General features: G+C 36.4%; 1 protein-coding gene across 1 annotated transcript in view; it reads right to left on the bottom strand.

The window, feature by feature from the left end:
* Positions 1-22437, bottom strand: part of LOC121738796 (CYFIP-related Rac1 interactor A) — an 86956-nt gene that overhangs the window by 24234 nt on the left and 40285 nt on the right. The window contains exon 3 of the mRNA XM_042131042.1: positions 6044-6321. Coding sequence (XP_041986976.1) covers positions 6044-6321 — 278 coding nt within the window. The remainder of the gene's footprint in view (positions 1-6043; positions 6322-22437) is intronic.

Here is a 22437-nt window from a genome sequence, read left to right as displayed (position 1 = left end):
TAAAGTTCTGAGTGGGTACGTAATATTCAAGATTTTTGACACCTAGTGTAAGATAGCTAAACTACGTAGTAACATCAACATCGACCTAAGCTAGTAGTTTTGCTTTTAGCCGATAGATGAAATATTGTAAAGTGGGCGGAGCTTGACACCCCCTCACCCCGCAAATTGTCACGCGTTGTTTCCTATGGAAATTTGATTAGCACACCTCCTCTTTGTATAAGCTCCGTGGTCAGGACTCAGGACATTCAAACAAGCGGCTTTTACTGCGCAGTTCGGTGACGTGTCGCATAATCGACATCCGTTTCCTTGTATGGGGCAAAATGGGTTCATGCGAATATGATCCCTATGACGAGTGCACCGGAAGCGATAATCGATTGGCTGTACAGTGCCAAATCGACGCTCCTAATATATCAGCATTGAAAGTGACAAAGGGTCCGTGGTGTGAATGATAAAACATTGATAGTGTTGCCAGGAACACGGGTTTGGTGATACAAAGTTTTTGGCTCACGTATTTATACAGGGTGTAACAAAAATAAGTGATAATACTTTAGGGTGTGTACGTGTTCCTGGTGGAGAGTTCACTGTGAAAGTAGCAGCTCTGAAAGACGAATTTTTTTTTTCACTTTTGTATGGGCAAGGGCCCAAGCGTCACGAGTTTCCCCATACAAAAGTGAAAAAAAATTTTGGTCTTTCAACGCTGCTACTTTCACATTGAACTCTCTACAAGGAACACGTACACACCCTAAAGTATTATCACTTATTTTTGTTACACCCTGTATATAGATTGATAGATTATAGTCCGGTTAAGAGGGCGACTAAGACCAAAAATCAAACATCGTCCTTCTCTCTTCACACTTACGCCCGTCTTTCAACGAACGACGCGGATTCATCGCCAAATTAGTTTTTTCTCAATAACTCGATAAATATACAACATTTTAAAAATCCACTAGGTCGACCTCTCAATGATAGAATTTTATACAATGTTTTAAAATATTAACTTAGTTCAATGCACGGTTATGGCAATAAATGAAAAATTCGTGAAAATTAGATGCATCTTTGTGAATTTTTCTATCGAGAAAATTTTAAGATATCGTGTTTTTGCTTAGATCGAATTCCCGGAAATGTAATGTAGTATCTAATTTTAGAAAATGAAACAATTTAGGGCTTATTTTCAGGTATAAAAATGAATTATAAAATTGACACTGATTGAATGACTCAAAAGAGGGTATAGAGTGAGTGAGCGGGAAGCTAAGCGATTTCTACTGGAACTTATTCAGGGTGATCAGGGGCAAAACATACTAAAAGTTCTGACGTCTAGGAGGTGAGCCGGAGGGAGGGGAGGGCGACAAAGGTCAATTTTTTTGGTTTTTTGTCAATAACTAAAAAACTATAAAGCTTTTCTTAATTTTCACTTTTCCTGAGCGTGTAGTTCGAAAACGGATGAGAATTTGGAAAAAGTGAATGGAATCTAATTTATAGAGAATTTAATAAGCTTTAATGTCGTCATAGAATATTTTTTGCTACAACGCATATTGACGAAAAAGCAAAAATTTAGACCTTTGTCGCCCTACTCTCCCTCTGGCTCACCTCCTAGACGTCAGGACTTTTAATATGTTTTGTCCACCCTGAATAAGTTTCTGCAGAAATTGCTTAGGTTCCCGCTCACACATTCTACAACTACTTTGTTGCCTGAGCTACTAATAGTCATTTAATTTAAAGGCGCCAACCCACCGCGGCGCACGAAGAGGCTACGCACGTGCGTCAAGCTTCGCTTTGTAAGAAAATATATGTGACTGTTTTCACTGCAACCCACGGACACGCTACGCACGAATTGACTCACGTAGCTTGCTCGAATATGGTGCACACGTAGCTCAACGCTGGCCACGCTACGCATGCTATAGATCAGTTAACTAAAGCTGGCTCGTTCACAGTGCTCACACTTATGCAATTTCACTATACAGTATGTTTATTTGCATCATGATAAAAATTATCGTATAATCTGCGTACGATAATAATATGCTATCGTACATCGTACGTACGCACAAAATTATCGTATGTATACGATAACTATCGTACTGGCCGCGCGCCGATCACACGTTACCGACTTGTAACATCACGCTGTATTTATAAACGGTAGTATAAGAAAAACAATAACTGTCCCCTTCACGCTCTTAAGATAGACCGCGCGCGAGAGAGACGGACATACTTTTTATGATGCGTATGTATTACGACGTCACGCCACGCGCTTATTCACAGACACTACACAAGCGCAATGTTTAAATGTGTTGATCGTGCCAGCTCTTGTTAACTGACCTGTATGCACGGGATACACGGAAGCGTGTACATAGGCAGTGGAAACGTTGACCCACGTAGTCAAAGAAATAAATCCGTGCAAGTCCACGCGTGCGCTGCCGTGTACAGCGTGCGCCGCGGCCTCACCTTTAGAGTAAGGGTGGGTTGCACCAGACTCCAGAGGCGTGGTTAAAGTTAAAGTTATGGTCAAAGTTATGGTTATAGTTAAGGCTAACTTTAACTTCAACCTTTACTTTGACCACAGAATTTGACAGATGACAGCTGGGCCGACAAGGCTACAAATTATTGTGGGCGGGGGCGCTGCCGGTAAATGAGAACTGTCGAAAATGTCGTTTTTATATGATGACAGCGTAAGTTCCTTTTTTCGCCACGTGCATTTAAAACCTTGTCAAGCTCTATGGTTATGGTTAAATATGGCGTCCATTTTCGACTTTAACCAAAGATTTGACATTTTGCATTGTAGTTAAAGTTACAGTTATAGTTAAAGTAAGTTGGTGCAGCCCACCCACCCTGAGGGTCAATAATATTTATAATAGAGCAGGGTCGAGGCGAAGCGAAGCGAATTCTCAAAAGCTGAACACAGAAAATTCAACCTTAACTCCAGAGCTTAACTAGGGATTGCAATCCGGTATAATTTTCGATCCGGACCGGATTTGACCGGATTCCCATCAATCCGGCCGGATCCGACCGGATCCGGCCGGATTGATAAAACTGAACTTAGAAGCAAAAATCATTCTATTTTTTTCTTGTAGCTGATTTGCATACTATTTTCAAAGCGATATAACCACTTTACTGTAGTGCCTGGAACAAGATTTTAAAAATCGGTATGGTTGCTCAAGCTCATACGGCATTATCGCAAAATAGCCGGCCTAGTCTAGAGTCTAGACTAGGCCGGCTATTTTGCGATAATACTGATACTGATCTGCTCATTCCTCTAGAGTCTAGACTCTAGACTCTAGAGGAATGAGCAGATCAGTACGTCTGGTATTAACCAATAACCATACGATGTTTTCTTCACCGTACAAGGGTCCGTATTATGTACTTGAAATCTGAAAATGTCTCATTGATTCACTTCACCTTCACCCAGTATCGGACCTGCACCCTCCTCACCACCATACTTAGCTCTAGTTAACATTTTGGCGAGTTAATTCATGAAGCCCCAAGCGGCCACAACCGGCCGCGATAACAATAGATAAGCTGACACAATAGCTCGTTTTTCCGTAAAGAAGGCAGGTCGCTGTGGCCCTGACCCCACTGCGACTCATACTTATCTATTTTGACTCCTTCGCACTAGAGTATCATCCCCAATCCAATACTGCTCATAAATTGAACGATATTCGGGGTGGGTGCCACGAATTTCCTCGGTGGATGAGTATTCGTGGCGACCAAAATGCCTGTTCCCGCTCTGAAGTAGAGCAGGACAGTCGAGGGGAAGGTGAATAGGTGTCTCATCCTTCTCCTCACAGAATCTGCAAGTCGTTATGCTACAAAAACCCATTTTAAACATAGTTAATTTAAGGTTTACCATTTATGATTAATAAAAAAAAGTACTTGCTAGATCTCGTTCAAACCAATTTTCGTTGGTAGTTTTTATATATTATGTATTTTTTAGACTTATCATGCCTCTACTTCAGGTTAGAAAAAAATGATATTTGAAACCTCAATATGATTTTAAGACCTATCCATGGATAGGTTACATGAAACATTTTTTTTTTTCAGTTGTGCTTATGGGGAGTGGGGACCCCTAAATGTTTTAATAATTTTTCCATGTTTGTATCAAAATCTTAATGCGGTTCACAGACTACATCTACTTAACAAGTTTCAATAGTATAGCTCTTATAGTTTCGGAGAAAAGTGGCTGTGACATACGGACGGACAGACATGACGAATCTTTAAGGGTTTCGTTTTTTGCCATTTGGCTACGGAACCCTAAAAAATGATCTAGGGCTCCCGTACTATATCTGTATAGTGGTACTATTTAAAAAGCCGCGTTATGCAGTTCTTGGTCCACATTTCCTGGCTGCCAGTTCCCAGCCGAATCGACCTAAATTTCCTGGTGTTCTTTGTTGGAAAATGCCGCATTTTTAAAGCGCCAATTTTAATCGCGTGACAGTGTGAATTAATTTGGCTATGCAGTCGAAGGAGAGCCGGCACAGTTTATACAGAAGAGTAGCTCAAACTGTGTTTTTGAAAAAATCTAATTCGTTCGAATTTCGAAACAGATAGATAATAAGCGTGTGCGACGTTCGTCTGCCACAGAATAGATAATAGTACAAGTACTACTGCATTGTTTGCTTTTAAAAGTTATCTTATATCACTGCAATTCTGCTAATATAGGATCCAATAGCACTTTTATACATCTTTGGTAAGGTTTCGATTGCAGTCTTGTCAAAAAAACGCCAGAGCGAAGTAATTTTGCATTGTCAATTGTCATGCAGTAGGTATATATGTTCGGAAGTATATTATAGCTGAAATCACGCTTATGTGTGCGTGCACCTTATTCAGACGGTCTAGTATGTACTGTATTTATGTACTTTGTTTACTGTATCATGTATGCAATTATAGCCGCCGCATTATAGTCACCGCAACGCCGCGCAGGTGTCATAAATACCTCGTCTTTTAATCATGTACCCCACTATTATCCGACAATTTTGCGTGAGTCATTGTTCAGCCAGTTTGGGGGTCTTACATTGCTTGCTTTCATTGCTGCAGTCTAAAGTCTGCATGTGCCTGGATATAGATATTATAACCTCTTAGGAGATTTGATAAGACTCCACGATCTTTTTACTACAATTTTTTACGCTTCTCTCAATATTTTAATATGCAGTTTGCTATGCCATTTCATCGCTTATCCCACACAGCTTTATTTTCCACTATATAATACCACGGCACTCCACTCCACTTTCAAGGTCACATCACCTGGATATGTCAGTCAACACACGATCCGGTGTGACGTGCAGCCAACCGCAAGTATTCTTGATGAGTCAGCCCTCCACTGACCTATTAATGTAAATTGCATCTGCCTTGTAGTTGACACAAGTCCTATGTGCCTATATGACTAGTTTTTTAAGCCTTGAATTTCCAAAGAATGTAATTTTTTCAGGATAAGATTCCGAGTTGTTATGATCAGAAAATTTGATCATAAAAAATCGACTTTTGTTAAAAATTCGGTTGTTTATTTGGCCAGTGTTGTTTTTGTAAGAAACCCTTCGCAAACTATTTCGCAAAATTTTTGCCAAATTCTCTACCTTCTCAAATGTGTTTCATCCTATCTTATTCTTCTATTTCAAAACCTAGCACAAAGCCATATCGGAACTGTGTTATCGTACTATTTTTGGTAAAATTTGCATTGCTACATGATCATTGATCACATACATTGAATCATGGGCGTATATAAGGGGGGTGTCCTGGGGGTCCGGAACCCCCCCATTACTATCCATCTTGCTTGTCCAATTTCGACAATAATATATGTACCTCGCCGATTAAACTCGGTGCGATACATGTATAAAAAAATATTTTTGATTTCCTAAACACGTTGCCTATCTGCTGCTGCGGAACCCTTCATGGACTCCAACTCGCACTTGGCCGCTTTTTTACGTTAGGGACCCCCCCTTATCAAAGCTATATATATGTCCATGCATTGAATTCATTAAAACATTCTCGCAGTAAGTATCAATAGGAGTTTTAGGTTAAATAACGAGTCTGAGGGTTAAGAAAAAAAAATACTTACGGATTTTCAAGCATCCTGAGGCACACTTTGGCCATCGTGCTCAACGTCTCTGTAGTATTCTCTAGATCCTGCTGGTTGTCATTGACGAACTGGCTGGTGGCTTCAGACAGGACTTTCAACATGGGCGTCGCTTGGGCGTAGAAGAGGGACATTCTGTTGGCCACCTCCGGCCCTATGTGCGGTTCCTCTCCGTTGGGTAGGTTCGTGTTGATCACCCCGCTCCGGTTGACCAGCCGCCGGTAGTAGCTGAAGTCGTTCTGGATCGCGGGAGTCTTCATCTGAAAAATAGACGAGTGATGGTATTTAAAAAAACGTCTTAACAACTTCTGGGCAAAGAGTATTTGCCAACAGAGGCACTGCTGTTGTCGCTTAGGAGGGTATACCAAGCGTAGAAGGAGACAGCCTAAGATTTTAGTGTGGCATGCTCCGGATGCATTCCTCGCACCCGGCAGAGTCCTACATGTATGTATGGGACATGTATCTCAACTCAAATACTTAAACAGCAGTCCCCGTGAGTAAAAGGGTATGGTAGTATGTAGTATGTAGTATATTTTAACTTGTGACCTCTCTACGCTGGCATTTATGTTGGACCAAGCGATTAATTATTACCAACATGAAGAGGGGTATATCTATCTAGTATTTACTGTTGTCCATGATCGACGTCGATTGTTCATGTTAAAGAGTAAAGATGGCTTTGTAGTCATGGTTAGCCATCATAGACCAATGTGAAGAGCAGTTCACTATACACAAAATAAATAATTCTGCTTAGTATTAAATTACAAAAGTTAAAGAGGCATTCACCTATCTTGTGGCCATTCGCTGTATTATGAATAGCTTGTCATAAATATTCGCTATCTGAATAGCTGTTATCAATCAAGTAACTTATCATGTATTGTTCAACATATTACGCCCTTTCACAAACGATCTCAGGTTACATTTTATATTACATCGAGCATAATTTGCTCACTGCAGCACAGAATATATATTAGTAGTACCAACAGAAGTCCAACTCGTGACACCCGTTTAAAAAAATAACAACTCTTGCTGCGATACTATAAAGTTCAAATTCCGACTGCCCAGTGCTAGGTGCCTACAATAGGGAATATGCAAAAAAAATAATTCCATCTCAAATATATTTTTCTGTAATCTTTATCATCCTCACATTATAATCAAAAGGTATTTTTTTAAATTAATTATCATTTAAACCCATAAAATGTTGTTTAAAAAATGAAAATTAATGGAGGGAAATTCAAACTTACTAAACGCGCCACCATTGGTCGAAACGAAATGTGACGTCAGATGTTACATATCGGCGTCGATATTCATACTGTGGTTATAGTATTTGTTAGAAAAATAGTTTAAAACTGGGGATTTCTAGTAAATCTATAAATATAGGGAATCTATATGGTATATTAGGTATTATAAATGAGTATATTAGGTTTTATCAAAGCACAATCGGACTATCTACCGCAAATAAATGCATTTATGATGTTAGAATATTTTGCACCAAATCTTGATTTTACGATTTTATTTAATTAGACTAGCTAACCCGGCAAACGTTGTTTTGCCATATAAATTTCTAGTATAAATTTAAAAAGTGAATAAAAACCTATTCTCAGACCTAACAAATGCATAAGTAAGTATACTAAATTTCAACAAAATCGGCTTAGCCGTTTTAGAGGAGTTCGCGCACAAACAGTGACACGAGAATTTTTATATTTTTATATATTAGATATTCCAATTATTATGCACAATTTACCTTGAGTACCTACGTAAGTAGCTACTTGTTTGTTTCAGATCTTCTATTGCAAAATTAATTTACTTTTGACTAAATCGCATGAAGATGTATAACAGTTAACAGAAACATAAGTATGCTATACCTATACGTACGTTGTAATGATCATCACAATACTAATAAACACGATAATGGAGATAGACAATTTATACGTGGGAGAGCCATGCTTCGGCATGAATGGGCCGGCTCGACCGGAGAAATACCACGTTCTCACAGAAAACCGGCGTGAAACAGCGCTTGCGCTGTGTTTCGCCGAGTCAGTGAGTTTACCGGAGGCCCAATCCCCTACCCTATTCCCGTCCCTACCCTCCCCTATTCCCTTCCCTCCCCTCCCTTATTACCTCTTAAAAAGGCCAGCAACGCACCTGCAGTTCTTCTGATGCTGCGAGTGTCCATGGGCGACGGAAGTTGCTTTCCATCAGGTGACCCATTTGCTCGTTTTATTTCATAAAAAAAAAAATATTGCTTTTCATCATCTTACACCATGGTTCTCGTATTTTTACATCGTTTGGAATACGAAAATACTTTGTCAGGTGTGCTTCTAGTAATGCTTTTGCACTTCAGTATCACACAATACTTGTAAGAAGGTTTTTTAGCCTCTTCCATGATCTCAATAGCAAATAAACCCGAAAATAATATATATTTTTAAGAATATTGTTTTTACCTTGGAAGTCGGTTTAAATTTTTTGTTAAAAAATAATTCTTTTCCAAACAGCTGCTTTTGCTGACTGTGAACATACACTAACCCCTTACTAATAAATAAATAATAATAAATAAAAGCATTTACAGATGTTTGTCCTAGTCTGGCACATTAGAAAAATCACACGACCGACAAAGATAGTGGAACTTAAATAGTCCGAAAAATAAATATCTTTATTGATAGGGGGCTAGGGGGTAAGAACATTCCACTTTTGTTCCACGTTGCATTGCAAATTGCAGTGCCATTATCAACAGAATGAGATCTCGGTCAAAGATAGCAATTTGTCAATCACGATTCGCACTGTATCAGTGTTGATTGACAAATTGTTCCAGACGCCAAGGTCAGGCTGGTTATGAGCTTATTGTTTTACAACCCACATGCAGAGAATCCGATCTCTCCGGACGGACTGTTCGCAGGCCGACCAGGCCAGCCCGCTCAGGTCGGCATAAACGAACTGGAAGTTGTAGCACAACTCGGGAACGAACTGTCACCAGAAGTATTTCCGTATTTCCGGACCAATACGTCCTGCAAACCTTAAATAAGAGTGCGTATTCCCTCTTAAAAAGCCGGCAACACACGTCCATGGGCGACGGTAGTTGCTTTCCATCAAGTGACTCGTTTGCCAGCTTATTTAATAAAAAAATACTTGAGAGGTGTCAATGGAAAAAAAGCCATACATTGACGCCCAGAAATACTAACAACGCGTCACTGTTTATTCTCCAAAAATGCCATCTAGTTGACGCACAGGAATACTATCAACGCCCTCTGCCCCTAACATGCAGGTACTAATAAAAAAGTGTCGCGTCAAATATAGTTCTGTCTAGCCTCCTTTACGCCGAACGCGCGATAAGGAACTTCGTTCCAAAACGGTAGGCAGTAGGCACACCGCAATACGAGAGTCCTATCAGTTCTGGGAACAGTCCTACTGGATTGATAAGCCTTCTCTTATTTGTAAATGCCTTATGACTTTATTATAAATGCGAAAATGTGTTTGTTTTTCTGCCTGTTGCCTCTCTACGCTTAAACCAGTAAACCAATTTTCATCAAATTTTGTATGGAAATTCATATTTTGAAAATTATAAGGTGAAATAGGTCGAAATATACGCTTCTGCGAGTGTGGAAACCAATTTACTTGTGTATTTTATTAGGTCCCCTGGCTACCGTAATCATTTACGCAAAATATTGAGCGGAATCGGGAAATATGACAACTCTAAGTATCGCTTGTACAAGTACCTATATTATGTTTCAATTATTATTTTTAGCTTCTTTACAGGAAAACACAGTAATCTGGATTGGCAGTTGGATACTCTACACTACTATTCTAGAAGTCTAGAGCTTAGATCAATCCTCTTATATTTAAATATACTAGAGATCGCCCAATGGTCGAAATTCGACCTTAGTTTCAACGAGATTAGGACTACTACCTATATTTTGTAAAAATATATTGACTTCATCATATTTTTTTAACTCCTGTTTTTGGGAATCAGCTGATCTCAGATTGGCCGTGTAAGCATTGTCTTAGTATCTAAGAGTCAATAAAAAAAAACTATAATCCATTTGACATCATGACAATTTGTCAACTTGTTGTTAACAGACTTGAACCATAAATAAAAGAGAATGAAAATTCGTATGTATAGGCTTGTCACTCAAAAATCTGTCGTTTTTCCTAGTGTGTGTAATGTTTTATTTGTTAAAAAATGTATGATAAAAGCATAATTTCAAAATAATATTAGCTCGATGCACTCCTTCACCATATAAACTATAACTGTGCAAAATTTCATTCACCTACGTTTCTCCTTTTTTCGTCAAAAGGGATACAAAGTTTTTGGCTCACGTATTAATATATAGATACCTATGCCATATTTTTCAGCAGGCTTAGCATGGACAGAGAAGGTTTCTTTTTAAAGTGAGTAGTGACAATAGAGTATAGATTATAGACACATGCACAAACTGACAAAGAAAATTTCTTAGGTTTTCCCTAAAATCTGTCAGTATTCTTTCGTGTTTCTACTGATAAATCTGCTGAAAAATTTTACTTATTGGCCCGTGATGATGATGATATTGTTTGTATATTAGAATTATTTAAATACCTAATAGAATATAATATCTGAGTCATATGACGCATTCTTAAGAATACTTGTTAGTCTACGATAGTATAAATACGATACAGTAGAGTAACTTCGTCGTGTCCTTAAGTACAGTAGAGTAGATTCGCTCAACCAGATACCAATATCAGCTGGTCTCTGGCTCAATATTGTTTTGCTAGTTTATCTGGCTAATTAAGTGCAACAAATTCGGGCGTCCAATTACATCTAGTACGAAAATGGTCTGTAAATTATTTAAATTATGCTCGTGCACGTCGGTTGCACTCTTTCGCTACTTCAACTTGAAGTTTGCAAGTTATCTGAAATCGAGCTAATGTGAGTGTACGTCCGATTGGTCCTTCTACCATAAAGATGGATGTATACAACTGCATACTGTAAGTATTAGTACCTATTGTGCCCGGACAACGCTTGTTTGTTTTGATAGTAAGTTATCGGAAATCTCGGTGTGTGCGTGGATACGGGGCAGTCTTGTATAAAATATATGGTGTACTGATAACATTTCGTCAGATTCGAGCGGTATACTAGGAAGTTGAACCGTACTGTATAACATTTATACTGTGATACAGGTTTTTACTGACGCTGATTGCGTTAGGGCAGGTGAATCAGTGAGCCAAGGTCAAAATGTCACTTTCCATTGACAATCTCATCGACAATCTGGATCTCGACCTCACTCATTGAAGGCTGTGAAACCGAAAGTTACGTTTTTTTAGTTCACGTAATACAAGAATTATGTTTGAGAGTTGGCTAAAGTAGGCTATAAGAAAATATTATGCAGGCTTCATATTGGCTCATGTAACGATCATCAAAAGTAACGATCGTCGACGTCGACTGTATATGCTATTATATACAGCTTTGCAATCATAATGACAATTGACAATAATAGTTTTCCATCATGGTAGTTTTTATTATTCGTAGCATCATGGCGAAAAGAGGAATGGCTTTTATGAATTAGAAAAGAAACATTTTTAAACATTCATGAAGTACTTAAGTCGAAAATATTGTTAACTATTTCCCAACTTATGATACGTTACATACAAGTACAAACCAATAATTTATTGTAAAATCTTAACATTTGATATATTGGTTTTGTACTGGAGCTAGAGCACAATAAAATTGATATCGTAACTGATTCACTTCAGTGAACTTAGAGATAAGTTTTGTGAAGGAACTGACAGTAGAGGCTAGAGATAGAGCAAGGCCACATTGCTTCGTTGTGTTGCCGGTTGCGATGTATCGTTGCAGCGGCGTTCTGACGTTTAACATTTTTATGGTTAAATGTACGGGCCATAAACCCACGTTTAATGTTGATCCACTGCGTCGTCAATTATGTTTTGACGGAACGATGAATGAAGAAAATGTAGCAATGAGTTCTCGTCGTCTTGTATTGTTTTGTCGCCGCAAGAATTTGGCATATTTTGCAATTATATACTTTCCAGTTTCCACCTTCGTTGCTAGGAATGTCTTTTACAGAACCAATAGAATCGCTTCATTTGCCTGATCTTGTTCAGCGCCGGGATTTTATTGGATCTTAAAATACATTCCACGCAAAGCAGCTCCTAGTTGAAACGCAGCGTTATTCCGACGACACGACATACCGCAACTGAGCAACAGCCAACATGGCTTCTTTAACTAGCAAGAATATTTCACAATGAGAATTTCAAGTAAATTTCAAGCGGTCCAATGAAATTTCAAGCGGACTTAAAATATATGCGAGACATGTTCACAAACTTTTGAGTGGCAAAGTTCCGTCGTGGAAGTCGCAAGCCATAATTTCCGCCGTAGGTAAGTAACTCCTGAGTAAAATATTCATCAAGAAACAAAGCGTATCGAACCTTGCTGTTTCGGGCCCAGTTTTGGGTTACATGGAATATTTTCTTTCGCATGTAGGTCACGGAAAAACATTGCACACAATACATTAAAGATAACATGAAAATGTAAACCAAAATAACTCTGTTACAAGTTATAACCACAGATTACTAAAATATTACAAAGCTATAGCATATAACCCACTATATTTAGTTTTGATCATATCACGCGGGACACGTAGTAGATTTTTTTTATTGAAAAACATACGGTTTTTCAATAAAAAACCTACTAAATAAACACGCTGGCCCCGGGCAATAAAGCGGTAAACGCCAGTTACGCCCTTTTTAATTTTCTTTGATTTTTGGCTTCTCTGAGTATCAGTCTATCACCTCAATTTTTTCATTTTTTTTAACAATATTTTGGGTATAATAAATGACAACAGCTTTATTGAATAGAAAATTCTCTTACGACTAAAACTGTATTCTTGCATTACTGTATGAAACATAACTAAAAAAAACCGATGAAGAATAAGTTATAGGACGATACAGCTAAGCTTTCGCTGTAAGATTTCCTAGAAGAAGGAAGTAATCGTCTGGTACGCTCGAAATCTAAAGCGGCTTGGTAAGCCAACAATGTTGCAATTGAAACAATATCGCTTGTTATAATATATTTTGTATTAAACATTTTTTCATTTATTTTAATAAATATTTACACTATTACAATTATTTTTATATGGTTAAATTGATAAAACCATTAGCTTTCATTTGACACTTCAGACGCTTGTTTTGGACCACTGTACGCTGCAATATAATTAAATTAGCTTATTTTGTCTCCCCTGTAAAAAAAAAAACGATTTTTGGTATTACGCCTTTATTGCCCGGGGCCAGTGCAGCGTTGTCTTTGCCAGATTTCTAGTTTTAGTTTTCACGTAACTAAGACTAAAACTATATTTATTCCATATTATAATATTATGTAATTAAAGTTAATTTTTTTTTCAAGGGAAAATGCGTTTTATATATCCCCAGCGATTCTACCTAAGAATAAAACCGAAACAGTTTTTTTCTAGAAAAGTGCTAAAATTTACGAAATAGCTGCTATAAACTATACAAAGTTTTCTCACGAGCGTCATAAAACATATCAATAGACAGGAGCTGTCAGTGAGATAGTCGGTGACTTGGTGCCAACGACACCGCAAGGTTGGGGTCAAAAGGCCCACAATTGCCTACTACAGTGTAACTTATATACAGTAGACTATATGTATACTGTATAGGTATCGAGGTTAACCGTTTGAATCGTGCACACGCACACATTAGCGTGGTTTCATAATATAATTCGGAGAGGAAAAAAAAATAATATAACAGGTACAACACCTTATCGAAATAATCCTTGTGTCTTTCTATCTGTAACAGGTTAGCTCTTCAAGCTTAGCCTCCAGTAACATCTATAATATAAAAATGAGTCGCAAAACTCGAGAACGGCTGAACGGATTGGGCTAATTTTAGTCTTAAAATATTCATAGAAGTCCAGGGAAGGTTTTTAAGTGACGCGAAGTTCACCGGGACAGCTTGTTATTGATAAAATTATCTATCCAGAATTCCAGACTCTTGAATGGACACAATATAGGTGAAATAATTTGTATTTTTGGAAAATGATCAGATCCTGCGCAATACGCGAGTTTCTACAATAGACAATATAAACTATTGAAGATTTATTATTTATTAATGTCAGTTACGTACACGCTTACGATACGAAAAGTCATGTCTCCTGTGACCCCCATACACCCGCCTACAGATGGGTAATGGAAAATTTTCCGAAAGAAAAGAAAAGAAATAATAAAAATTTCCAATATATTTTTTCAATTTTTCAAATATTTTTCCAAATTGAAATGTCTACCAAGATTATGTATCCAACAATTCCGTACCCAAAGGGTAAAAACGGGACCCTATTACTGAGACTTCGATGTCTGTCCGTCTGTCTCCAGGCTGTAACTCAAGAACGGTAATAGCTAGAGAGTTAAATTTTTTACAGATTATGTATTTCTGTTGCCGCTATAACAACAAATACTAAAAACAAAATAAATTAAATATTTAAGGAGGGCTCCCATACAACAAACGTGATTTTTCAAACATTTTTTGCTCGGTATCAATGATTACAACAGGTAGGCACTTGAAATGTGCACAAAATACTCATGTGTATTTATACTTCAATAATCAGTAATAAAATTTTAATAAAATAAATAATTAAGAGGGGCTCAGATACAAAAAACACATTTTTTTACTATTTGTGCTCTATAATGGTACGGAACCCTTCGTGCGCGAGTCCAACTCGCACTTGGCCGATTATTACTATTTACTATTTCATTTAAACTAATAATTTCACTAAATAAATATTTTTCCATTATTTTTCCAATTTTTTCAATTTTTCTGAAAAATAAATTGAAAAACTTCCGAGCTTTGAAATTTTTCGGAAAATTACCCATCACTACACCCGCCTGACCCTACTATATTATACTGCGTCTGAACTGTCAAGAACCACTTTAAATTCAATTCGGTGCCTGATAGCCTTGTTTACATAGTAAACGATGCAGATTTATTGTAATTACTATCATCAAGCCTTCCGAAATACTTAAAAAATGCCGGGAAGGAAACGTGAAAATGAGCCCATTTAAATTTCCAATTCCTTGTTTAAAGTTAAACTCTGCTAGTGTTTTTAACCTGTACCTGATTCCGCTATTTTAAAGCAGCATTAATACAGCTTCGAACCAGTTTGGATCTATCAGACAGCAAAATAGTAGATATTGTATACAATATACGAGTACATTCGTAAAGCAAATTACGAAACGTAAATAAAAACTTAAACGATAGATTTTAGGGTTTTCACCAATTTTTGAGATTTCAATTTTTCATTTGCGGAAAGTGTTTTAGAATTTTTAAAATTTATCCTATCTAACGACTGCCACGGTGGAGCATGTAATGATTTTCGAATATTTGAAATATTTATTTAACGTTAATTTGGAAATTGTGATTGTAAATTTTTATTATACGTTTATTATATTATTGTTTAAATCAAATTATTTTATATTTATACTTTATGAAAAATCAATATTATTTATTTCATGAAGTCATATTAATTTTATATTTACATTCTATATTGTTAATAAATTATTATTTTAATTCTTAAATATTAATATTAAGGCTTCTATTATTATTTTTTTATTTCTTGTTAATTATTCAACTGAGGAGAATGCCAATTCTTAATTAAATGAAAATTTGTGGGTGTACTTCCGGTCGGATGAAGCCGGAACTGCATTTTATTAAATATATTTTTAAAATATCGTATTTCCGGTGAATGATCAATAAATAGTTGATTTTTGATTTGGAAGGGGCATTCTTCTTAAAGCAGCCACAGCGTGAACATTACGGCAGTACTGTCACTATGAATTATTAGTGCAGTTTTAAGTAACTATAAATAGTGTTGTAAAGAATTTGAAGGTGAGAAATTAAAAGGTGATTTATTTTATCTGGAGTGTTTGATTTCTTCACATTTCAGAAGTGCGATAAGGACCCAACTTAAGGTATGTATCCTTATAATGTATAAAAAAAAAATGGTTTATTGATTTTATGTTGAAATTTCGCAAGTTGTAATGAAGAATTAGATACATTTGATAAAGAAATAATAGGCCATTTTTAGCAAAATGTTTGGATGTCAGTAAAGCCAACTTACTAGATCTGAGGTATATAATATGAATGTCTACCAAGCCAAGTGAGCTTGTTATGAGAGATTATGTATACTTACCAAGCCAAGTGTGCTTCTAAATAGAGGCTATGTGTGCCTACCAAGCCAAGTGTGCTTATTGTTAAGAGGCTATGTGTGCCTACCAAGCCAAGTGTGCTTATAGTTAAGAGGCTATGTGTGCCTACCAAGCCAAGTGTGCTTGATATTAGTGGTCATGTGTACCTATTGAGCCAGGTGTGCTCCAGCCTTGAATGTATTAAGCTAAGTGTGCTCTAATTAGTAAAGTATTATGATACAAAGCTATTACAAGATTCTTTAAAGCTTGTACATTTTCCCCTTCTTATTGTATGAAACTAATGATTTTTTTTTGTGTTTTTATATTTGAGGTTATGAACTCCGACGGAGCAATGACACCGGAGGAAGAACCTCCAAGGCGTAATCAAAATCCTTCATCAAAAACCAATAAGGCCAAGAGATCTAAGAAAAAGTCAAAAAGGCGACGCAGTCGATCACGCAGTCTGTCATCGTCTAGTACTGAAGGTTCTACGACCAGGCGACGACGTAAAAAGGCAAAACGTAGAGAAGCTGGCAGTTGGTCCACGAAAGAGGTACTGGATCTTTTTAACTCCCTTCAAGAAAATAAAAGTAGATCGCAAAATCTTGGCAATAACCATTATAATAATGTTATACCGGAATTTGATCCAGCAAGCAAATCTCAGAGTATAGATAGCTGGATAAGAAAAGTCAATGAGTGTTCAGTCATTTACGAATGGGATGAGAAGCAAACCATACACTTTGCTTTACAAAAACTTTCTGGGCTAGCAAAGAGATGGTTTGAGGCTCTTCCAAGCGTCGTGTTTAGTTGGCAAGATTGGCAAACAAAATTGAAAAGGGCGTTTCCAAATGAGCAGAACTATGGTAGACTACTTGAAGAAATGTTAGCTCGGACTACTAGGAATAACGAAAATCTACGCGAATATTTTTATGATAAATTAACTTTGTTAAATAGATGTGAAATTAGAGGTAAAAAGGCTGTAGATTGTGTAATTCACGGAATATTAGATAAATCTATAAGAAGTAGTGCCCAGGCATTAACTTGTGATGAACCAGAAGACTTATTGAATTTTCTCAGTTCTCAACGTCCTGTTTTTGATAACACCCTAATTAACATTAGAAAACGTGGTGATAACATAATGCCAAATCGTATGAATAACGTTGCGTCATCAACTGATAATTCGATTACTTGTTTTAATTGCCGTTCAAAGGGACACCCCTACTTTAGATGCCCCAAGCCTCTTATAAAATGCATGAAGTGTAATCGAGTAGGACATAATAATGATAATTGTAAGCTTGAACCTCTGACTTTACGAAATGAATCTAAGCAGTCTGATGGTAACGTTTTGGCGGAACGAAAGACTTTAAATATTTCAACTTTGAATAAAGGTGGTGACAAATTTTATAAAAATGTAAAAGTTAACGATATGAGTTTGGTAGCTTTTATTGACTTTGGCAGCGAGTGCACTTTAATACGTGAGTCTGACGCTAAGAGTCTTAGTTTACAAAAAGATTTTGAAAATTTACCTGTGATTAAAGGATTTGGTAATTCGAACGTTTCACCGCTATTTAAAAGTACTGTGGAATTAAAATTAGATGAAATTGAAGCTAATGTTGAATTGTTAGTGGTCAATGATGAGTTCTTGCAGTCATCAATGCTGATCGGTCAAAATGTTACTGAGCTTCCCTGTGTAACTGTTTTTAAAGATAAAAATACGTTATTGTTTTATAAAAGCCCTGAAATGTTTGAAAATATTCAGTCAATACACTGTCTCAAGTTGAATTTAAACAACAAATGTAAAATTTCAGATTCAGGTTTACTTGAAGTCATGTCATCAGACTCAACGTATAGTGGGGATGTTTATGTCGAGGGATATTGTAGCACTGAGCCAAGACGAGAGTTCCAAGTACAGCAAGGTGTTTACCATATCGATGAAGGTAAATGCTCTCTAGGTGTAACTAACTTGTCTAATAAAATCATAGAATTTCCAGAAAAATGTATCATAGCTCGAGCATTTCCTTTCATCGAAAGGCGAGTCACACACACAAATAATATTATAACTAATGATAATACTAAGCTAGAGCCTCTACTGATTACAGATATTAAAGTTGGTCCTGAGGTGGGTAAAGAAAACTTAATTAGGCTTCATTCCCTTTTACTAAGTTATCGCGACTGTTTTGCATTTAATCTCAGTGAAATAGGCTGCATTAATTCTACCGAAATGAAAATTGATTTATTAGATGACAGGCCTGTCGTGTATAGACCATACAGACTATCGTTTTCTGAAAGAAGTCAAGTTCGTGAAATAGTTAACGAATTATTGGAAAATGACATTATTTGCGAGTCTAATTCTAATTATGCGAGTCCTATTCTTATGGTTAAGAAGAAAACTGGCGAACAACGTCTTTGCGTAGATTATAGGGCCCTAAATAATAAAACTAGAAAAGACTGTTTTCCTTTACCCATAATTGATGACCAGCTGACTAATTTAAGTGGTAATAAGTTTTTCACGTCCCTAGATTTAGCTTCTGGATACTATCAGATACCCATGGCAGAAGAGAGTCGTCCACTAACAGCATTTGTAACGCCTGATGGGCACTATGAATTTAAGAGGATGCCTTTTGGGCTTGCAAATGCTCCAGCTGTGTTCCAACGTGTAATGAATTCTATGCTTGGTGATAAGCGTCATGATACAGCACTAGCTTATTTGGATGACATTCTTGTGCCATCGGTTACTATAGAGGAAGGATTTGTAAAGCTAGAAGAAGTTCTGAAATTATTACGGTTAAATGGTTTAACTTTAAAATTATCGAAGTGTTATTTTTTTGATAGCTCGCTGGACTATTTGGGGTACGAAATTTGTGCTGACGGCATACGTCCAAATAAAAACAAAATTATAGCTGTCAAAGAATTCCCTACACCACAAAATGTACACGAAATACGCCAATTTTTGGGATTAGCAGGATATTTTAGAAAATTCATTAAAGGATTCGGAGAAATCGCTAGACCTTTAACCAACTTATTAAAAAAAGGTAACTCTTTTAAATGGACAAATAATGAAATTGACGCTTTCAATACATTAAAAGAAAAATTAGTTGACAGACCTATTCTGGCTTTATATAACCCTAAGTTCCAGACCGAATTACACACAGACGCGAGCTCTTTAGGCGTAGGAGGAATACTAATGCAGTGGCAACCTGGGTCCGGGGTTCTTAAACCAGTAGCATATTTCAGTAGACAGACCACGCCCGAAGAACGTCATTTACATTCTTATGAATTAGAAACACTTGCAATTGTTTGTTCGTTAAAGAAATTCCGAGTTTATTTATTAGGCTTAAAATTTAAAATTGTAACAGACTGTAGCGCTCTTCGGACCACACTAACTAAGCGCGATCTTGTTCCCCGAATAGCGAGATGGTGGCTGTTGATTAGTGAATTTAATTTTAGTATTGAATATCGACCTGGAACACGTATGGCTCACGTAGACGCATTAAGTCGTAATACAAAGCAATCACCTGAAATAGTTGATAATTCGGAGTTAACTGTGTATAGCATTGAAACAAGTAATTGGCTTTTAACTTTGCAAATGACTGACCCTGATGTTGCGCGAATATTTAAAATTCTGAAACCTGAATGCGATGAAGAAAGTAAAGAAATAAAGAAACATTACTTAGTAAAGAATAATAGAGTATACAGAAGAGTAGGTGAAAAACTTTGTTTAGTTGTACCTCGCAACGCTCGTTGGCAAATATGTGTGTCTAACCACGATGATGCAGGTCATTTGGGTGTTGCTAAAACAACTGAGAGAATTCAATCTAATTATTGGTTCCCAAAATTAAGAAAGTTCGTTAAGAAATATGTTAAATCTTGTATCAAATGTGCTTATAATAAAGACGATTCATCACAACGTAAGAGTGGGCAATTGTTTCCTATTGAGAAGATAAGCATTCCATTTCACACTATCCATATAGACCACTTAGGTCCGTTTGTCAAAAGTAAAAATGGTAATGCTTATATCCTTACTATAGTCGATGGTTTCACTAAATATTTGTTTGTAAGGGGTGTTAGAGATACAAAGACTAAAAGCACGATAAAAGTCTTACTTAACATTTTTTATGACTTTGGAATACCATCTAGAATAGTGTCGGATAGAGGTACTTCTTTCACTTCAACAGCTTTTAAAAATTTTTGTGAAACTCATGGGATTAAACATACACTTAATGCCGTTGCATGCCCCAGAGCCAACGGCCAAGCTGAAAGGTACAACAAAACCATTTTAGAATCGCTAGCAAAATATACTGACGGCGAGGACGAACGGAACTGGGACATGTATTTAGGCAAAGTTCAGTGGGGAATTAATAATGCCATTAATTCTACCACTCAAAAAACTGCGACGGAAATATTATTTGGAACCAGATTGCGTGACAGCTTAACTAACATGTTGGATATTGATAACGAGTCGCGTCTTAGCATTGCAAAAGTAAGAGATGAAGCAAGTACAAATATAGAGTCTAGTCAATTAAAGCAAAAAGAAACCTATGATAGAAATAGAGTACCCGCTCCAGTTTATAAGGAAGGCGACTTAATTAAAATAACTAGAACGAATTTTAACAACAAGGGTAACAGCACTAAATTAATGTCAAAATTTATAGGTCCTTTTAGGATACAAAACGTTTTGAGTAATGACCGATATAAAATTGCTGAAATACCTGGCTTTAGTCAGCGAAAGAATAAGTTCGATAGTGTAGTAGCAATTGATCGAATACGACCATGGATTAATGTAAATGCTTTAGATCAAAACAATAATAAAACAATTTCAAGTAGTAGTAGTAGCAGCTCATCAGAAAATGAAAATAATAAAAGTGACGGTGAACCGCCACAGAGTCAATCTGAGTCCAAATAATGACCGAATGTAATAAAAAATTAAAAACTGTATTAGGTTAATAATAAGATACATAATATTAATAATAATAATAAAGCATAATTTTATGATATAGCCTATTTTGTTCAATGATTTTAATGTGATGTTTAGTTCATTTTACGTGCGTCAGGAGACTGCACGTAGTAGGACGGCCGAATGTAATGATTTTCGAATATTTGAAATATTTATTTAACGTTAATTTGGAAATTGTGATTGTAAATTTTTATTATACGTTTATTATATTATTGTTTAAATCAAATTATTTTATATTTATACTTTATGAAAAATCAATATTATTTATTTCATGAAGTCATATTAATTTTATATTTACATTCTATATTGTTAATAAATTATTATTTTAATTCTTAAATATTAATATTAAGGCTTCTATTATTATTTTTTTATTTCTTGTTAATTATTCAACTGAGGAGAATGCCAATTCTTAATTAAATGAAAATTTGTGGGTGTACTTCCGGTCGGATGAAGCCGGAACTGCATTTTATTAAATATATTTTTAAAATATCGTATTTCCGGTGAATGATCAATAAATAGTTGATTTTTGATTTGGAAGGGGCATTCTTCTTAAAGCAGCCACAGCGTGAACATTACGGCAGTACTGTCACTATGAATTATTAGTGCAGTTTTAAGTAACTATAAATAGTGTTGTAAAGAATTTGAAGGTGAGAAATTAAAAGGTGATTTATTTTATCTGGAGTGTTTGATTTCTTCACAAGCAATAGGATCATTCGTATCAAACTGCTGTCATAATAATTATTATTGGAAATATCTTATTCAGTATCGGTACAAAACACAAAAAAATTTAGTTTTATTGCACCGATACTGCATCGAAAGCCAACAATAGCTGAGTAGAGCTTGTCCGCGCCCCACCCATCACTTGCTGATATAAATGGGAAATTTTGTATTGTAAACAATGATATTATATGAAAAACTCAAAGCTGATATGTTACTACCGCGCGCGTTGTGAAGATTCAAATACGGCCCAATTGGGTCGTCTGCTGTTTAGTCTGCATCGAGCGCAGTCACGAACGTGCCGTCTTGTCTTACCTAAATAAATACAAAATGCCGTCGTGTGTGTTTCGAAAATGTTTTGTGTACGAAAGTAAACAAAACACATGGAATCTCTTAACACATGTCTTGTGTACAATAAATACCTCGATTATTTACATTTTCATTTATTTTTTCGAACAATCTGAAAAAAATTAATTTTCGTCATAACTCATAGCTCAGGCGAAGAAAGAGACAGCAATACGGTTTTG

The sequence above is a fragment of the Aricia agestis genome, chromosome Z, assembly GCF_905147365.1.
Source record: "Aricia agestis chromosome Z, ilAriAges1.1, whole genome shotgun sequence".
Classification (NCBI taxonomy): Eukaryota; Metazoa; Arthropoda; class Insecta; order Lepidoptera; family Lycaenidae; genus Aricia; species Aricia agestis.
This window is presented reverse-complemented; position numbering and strand designations above follow the sequence as displayed.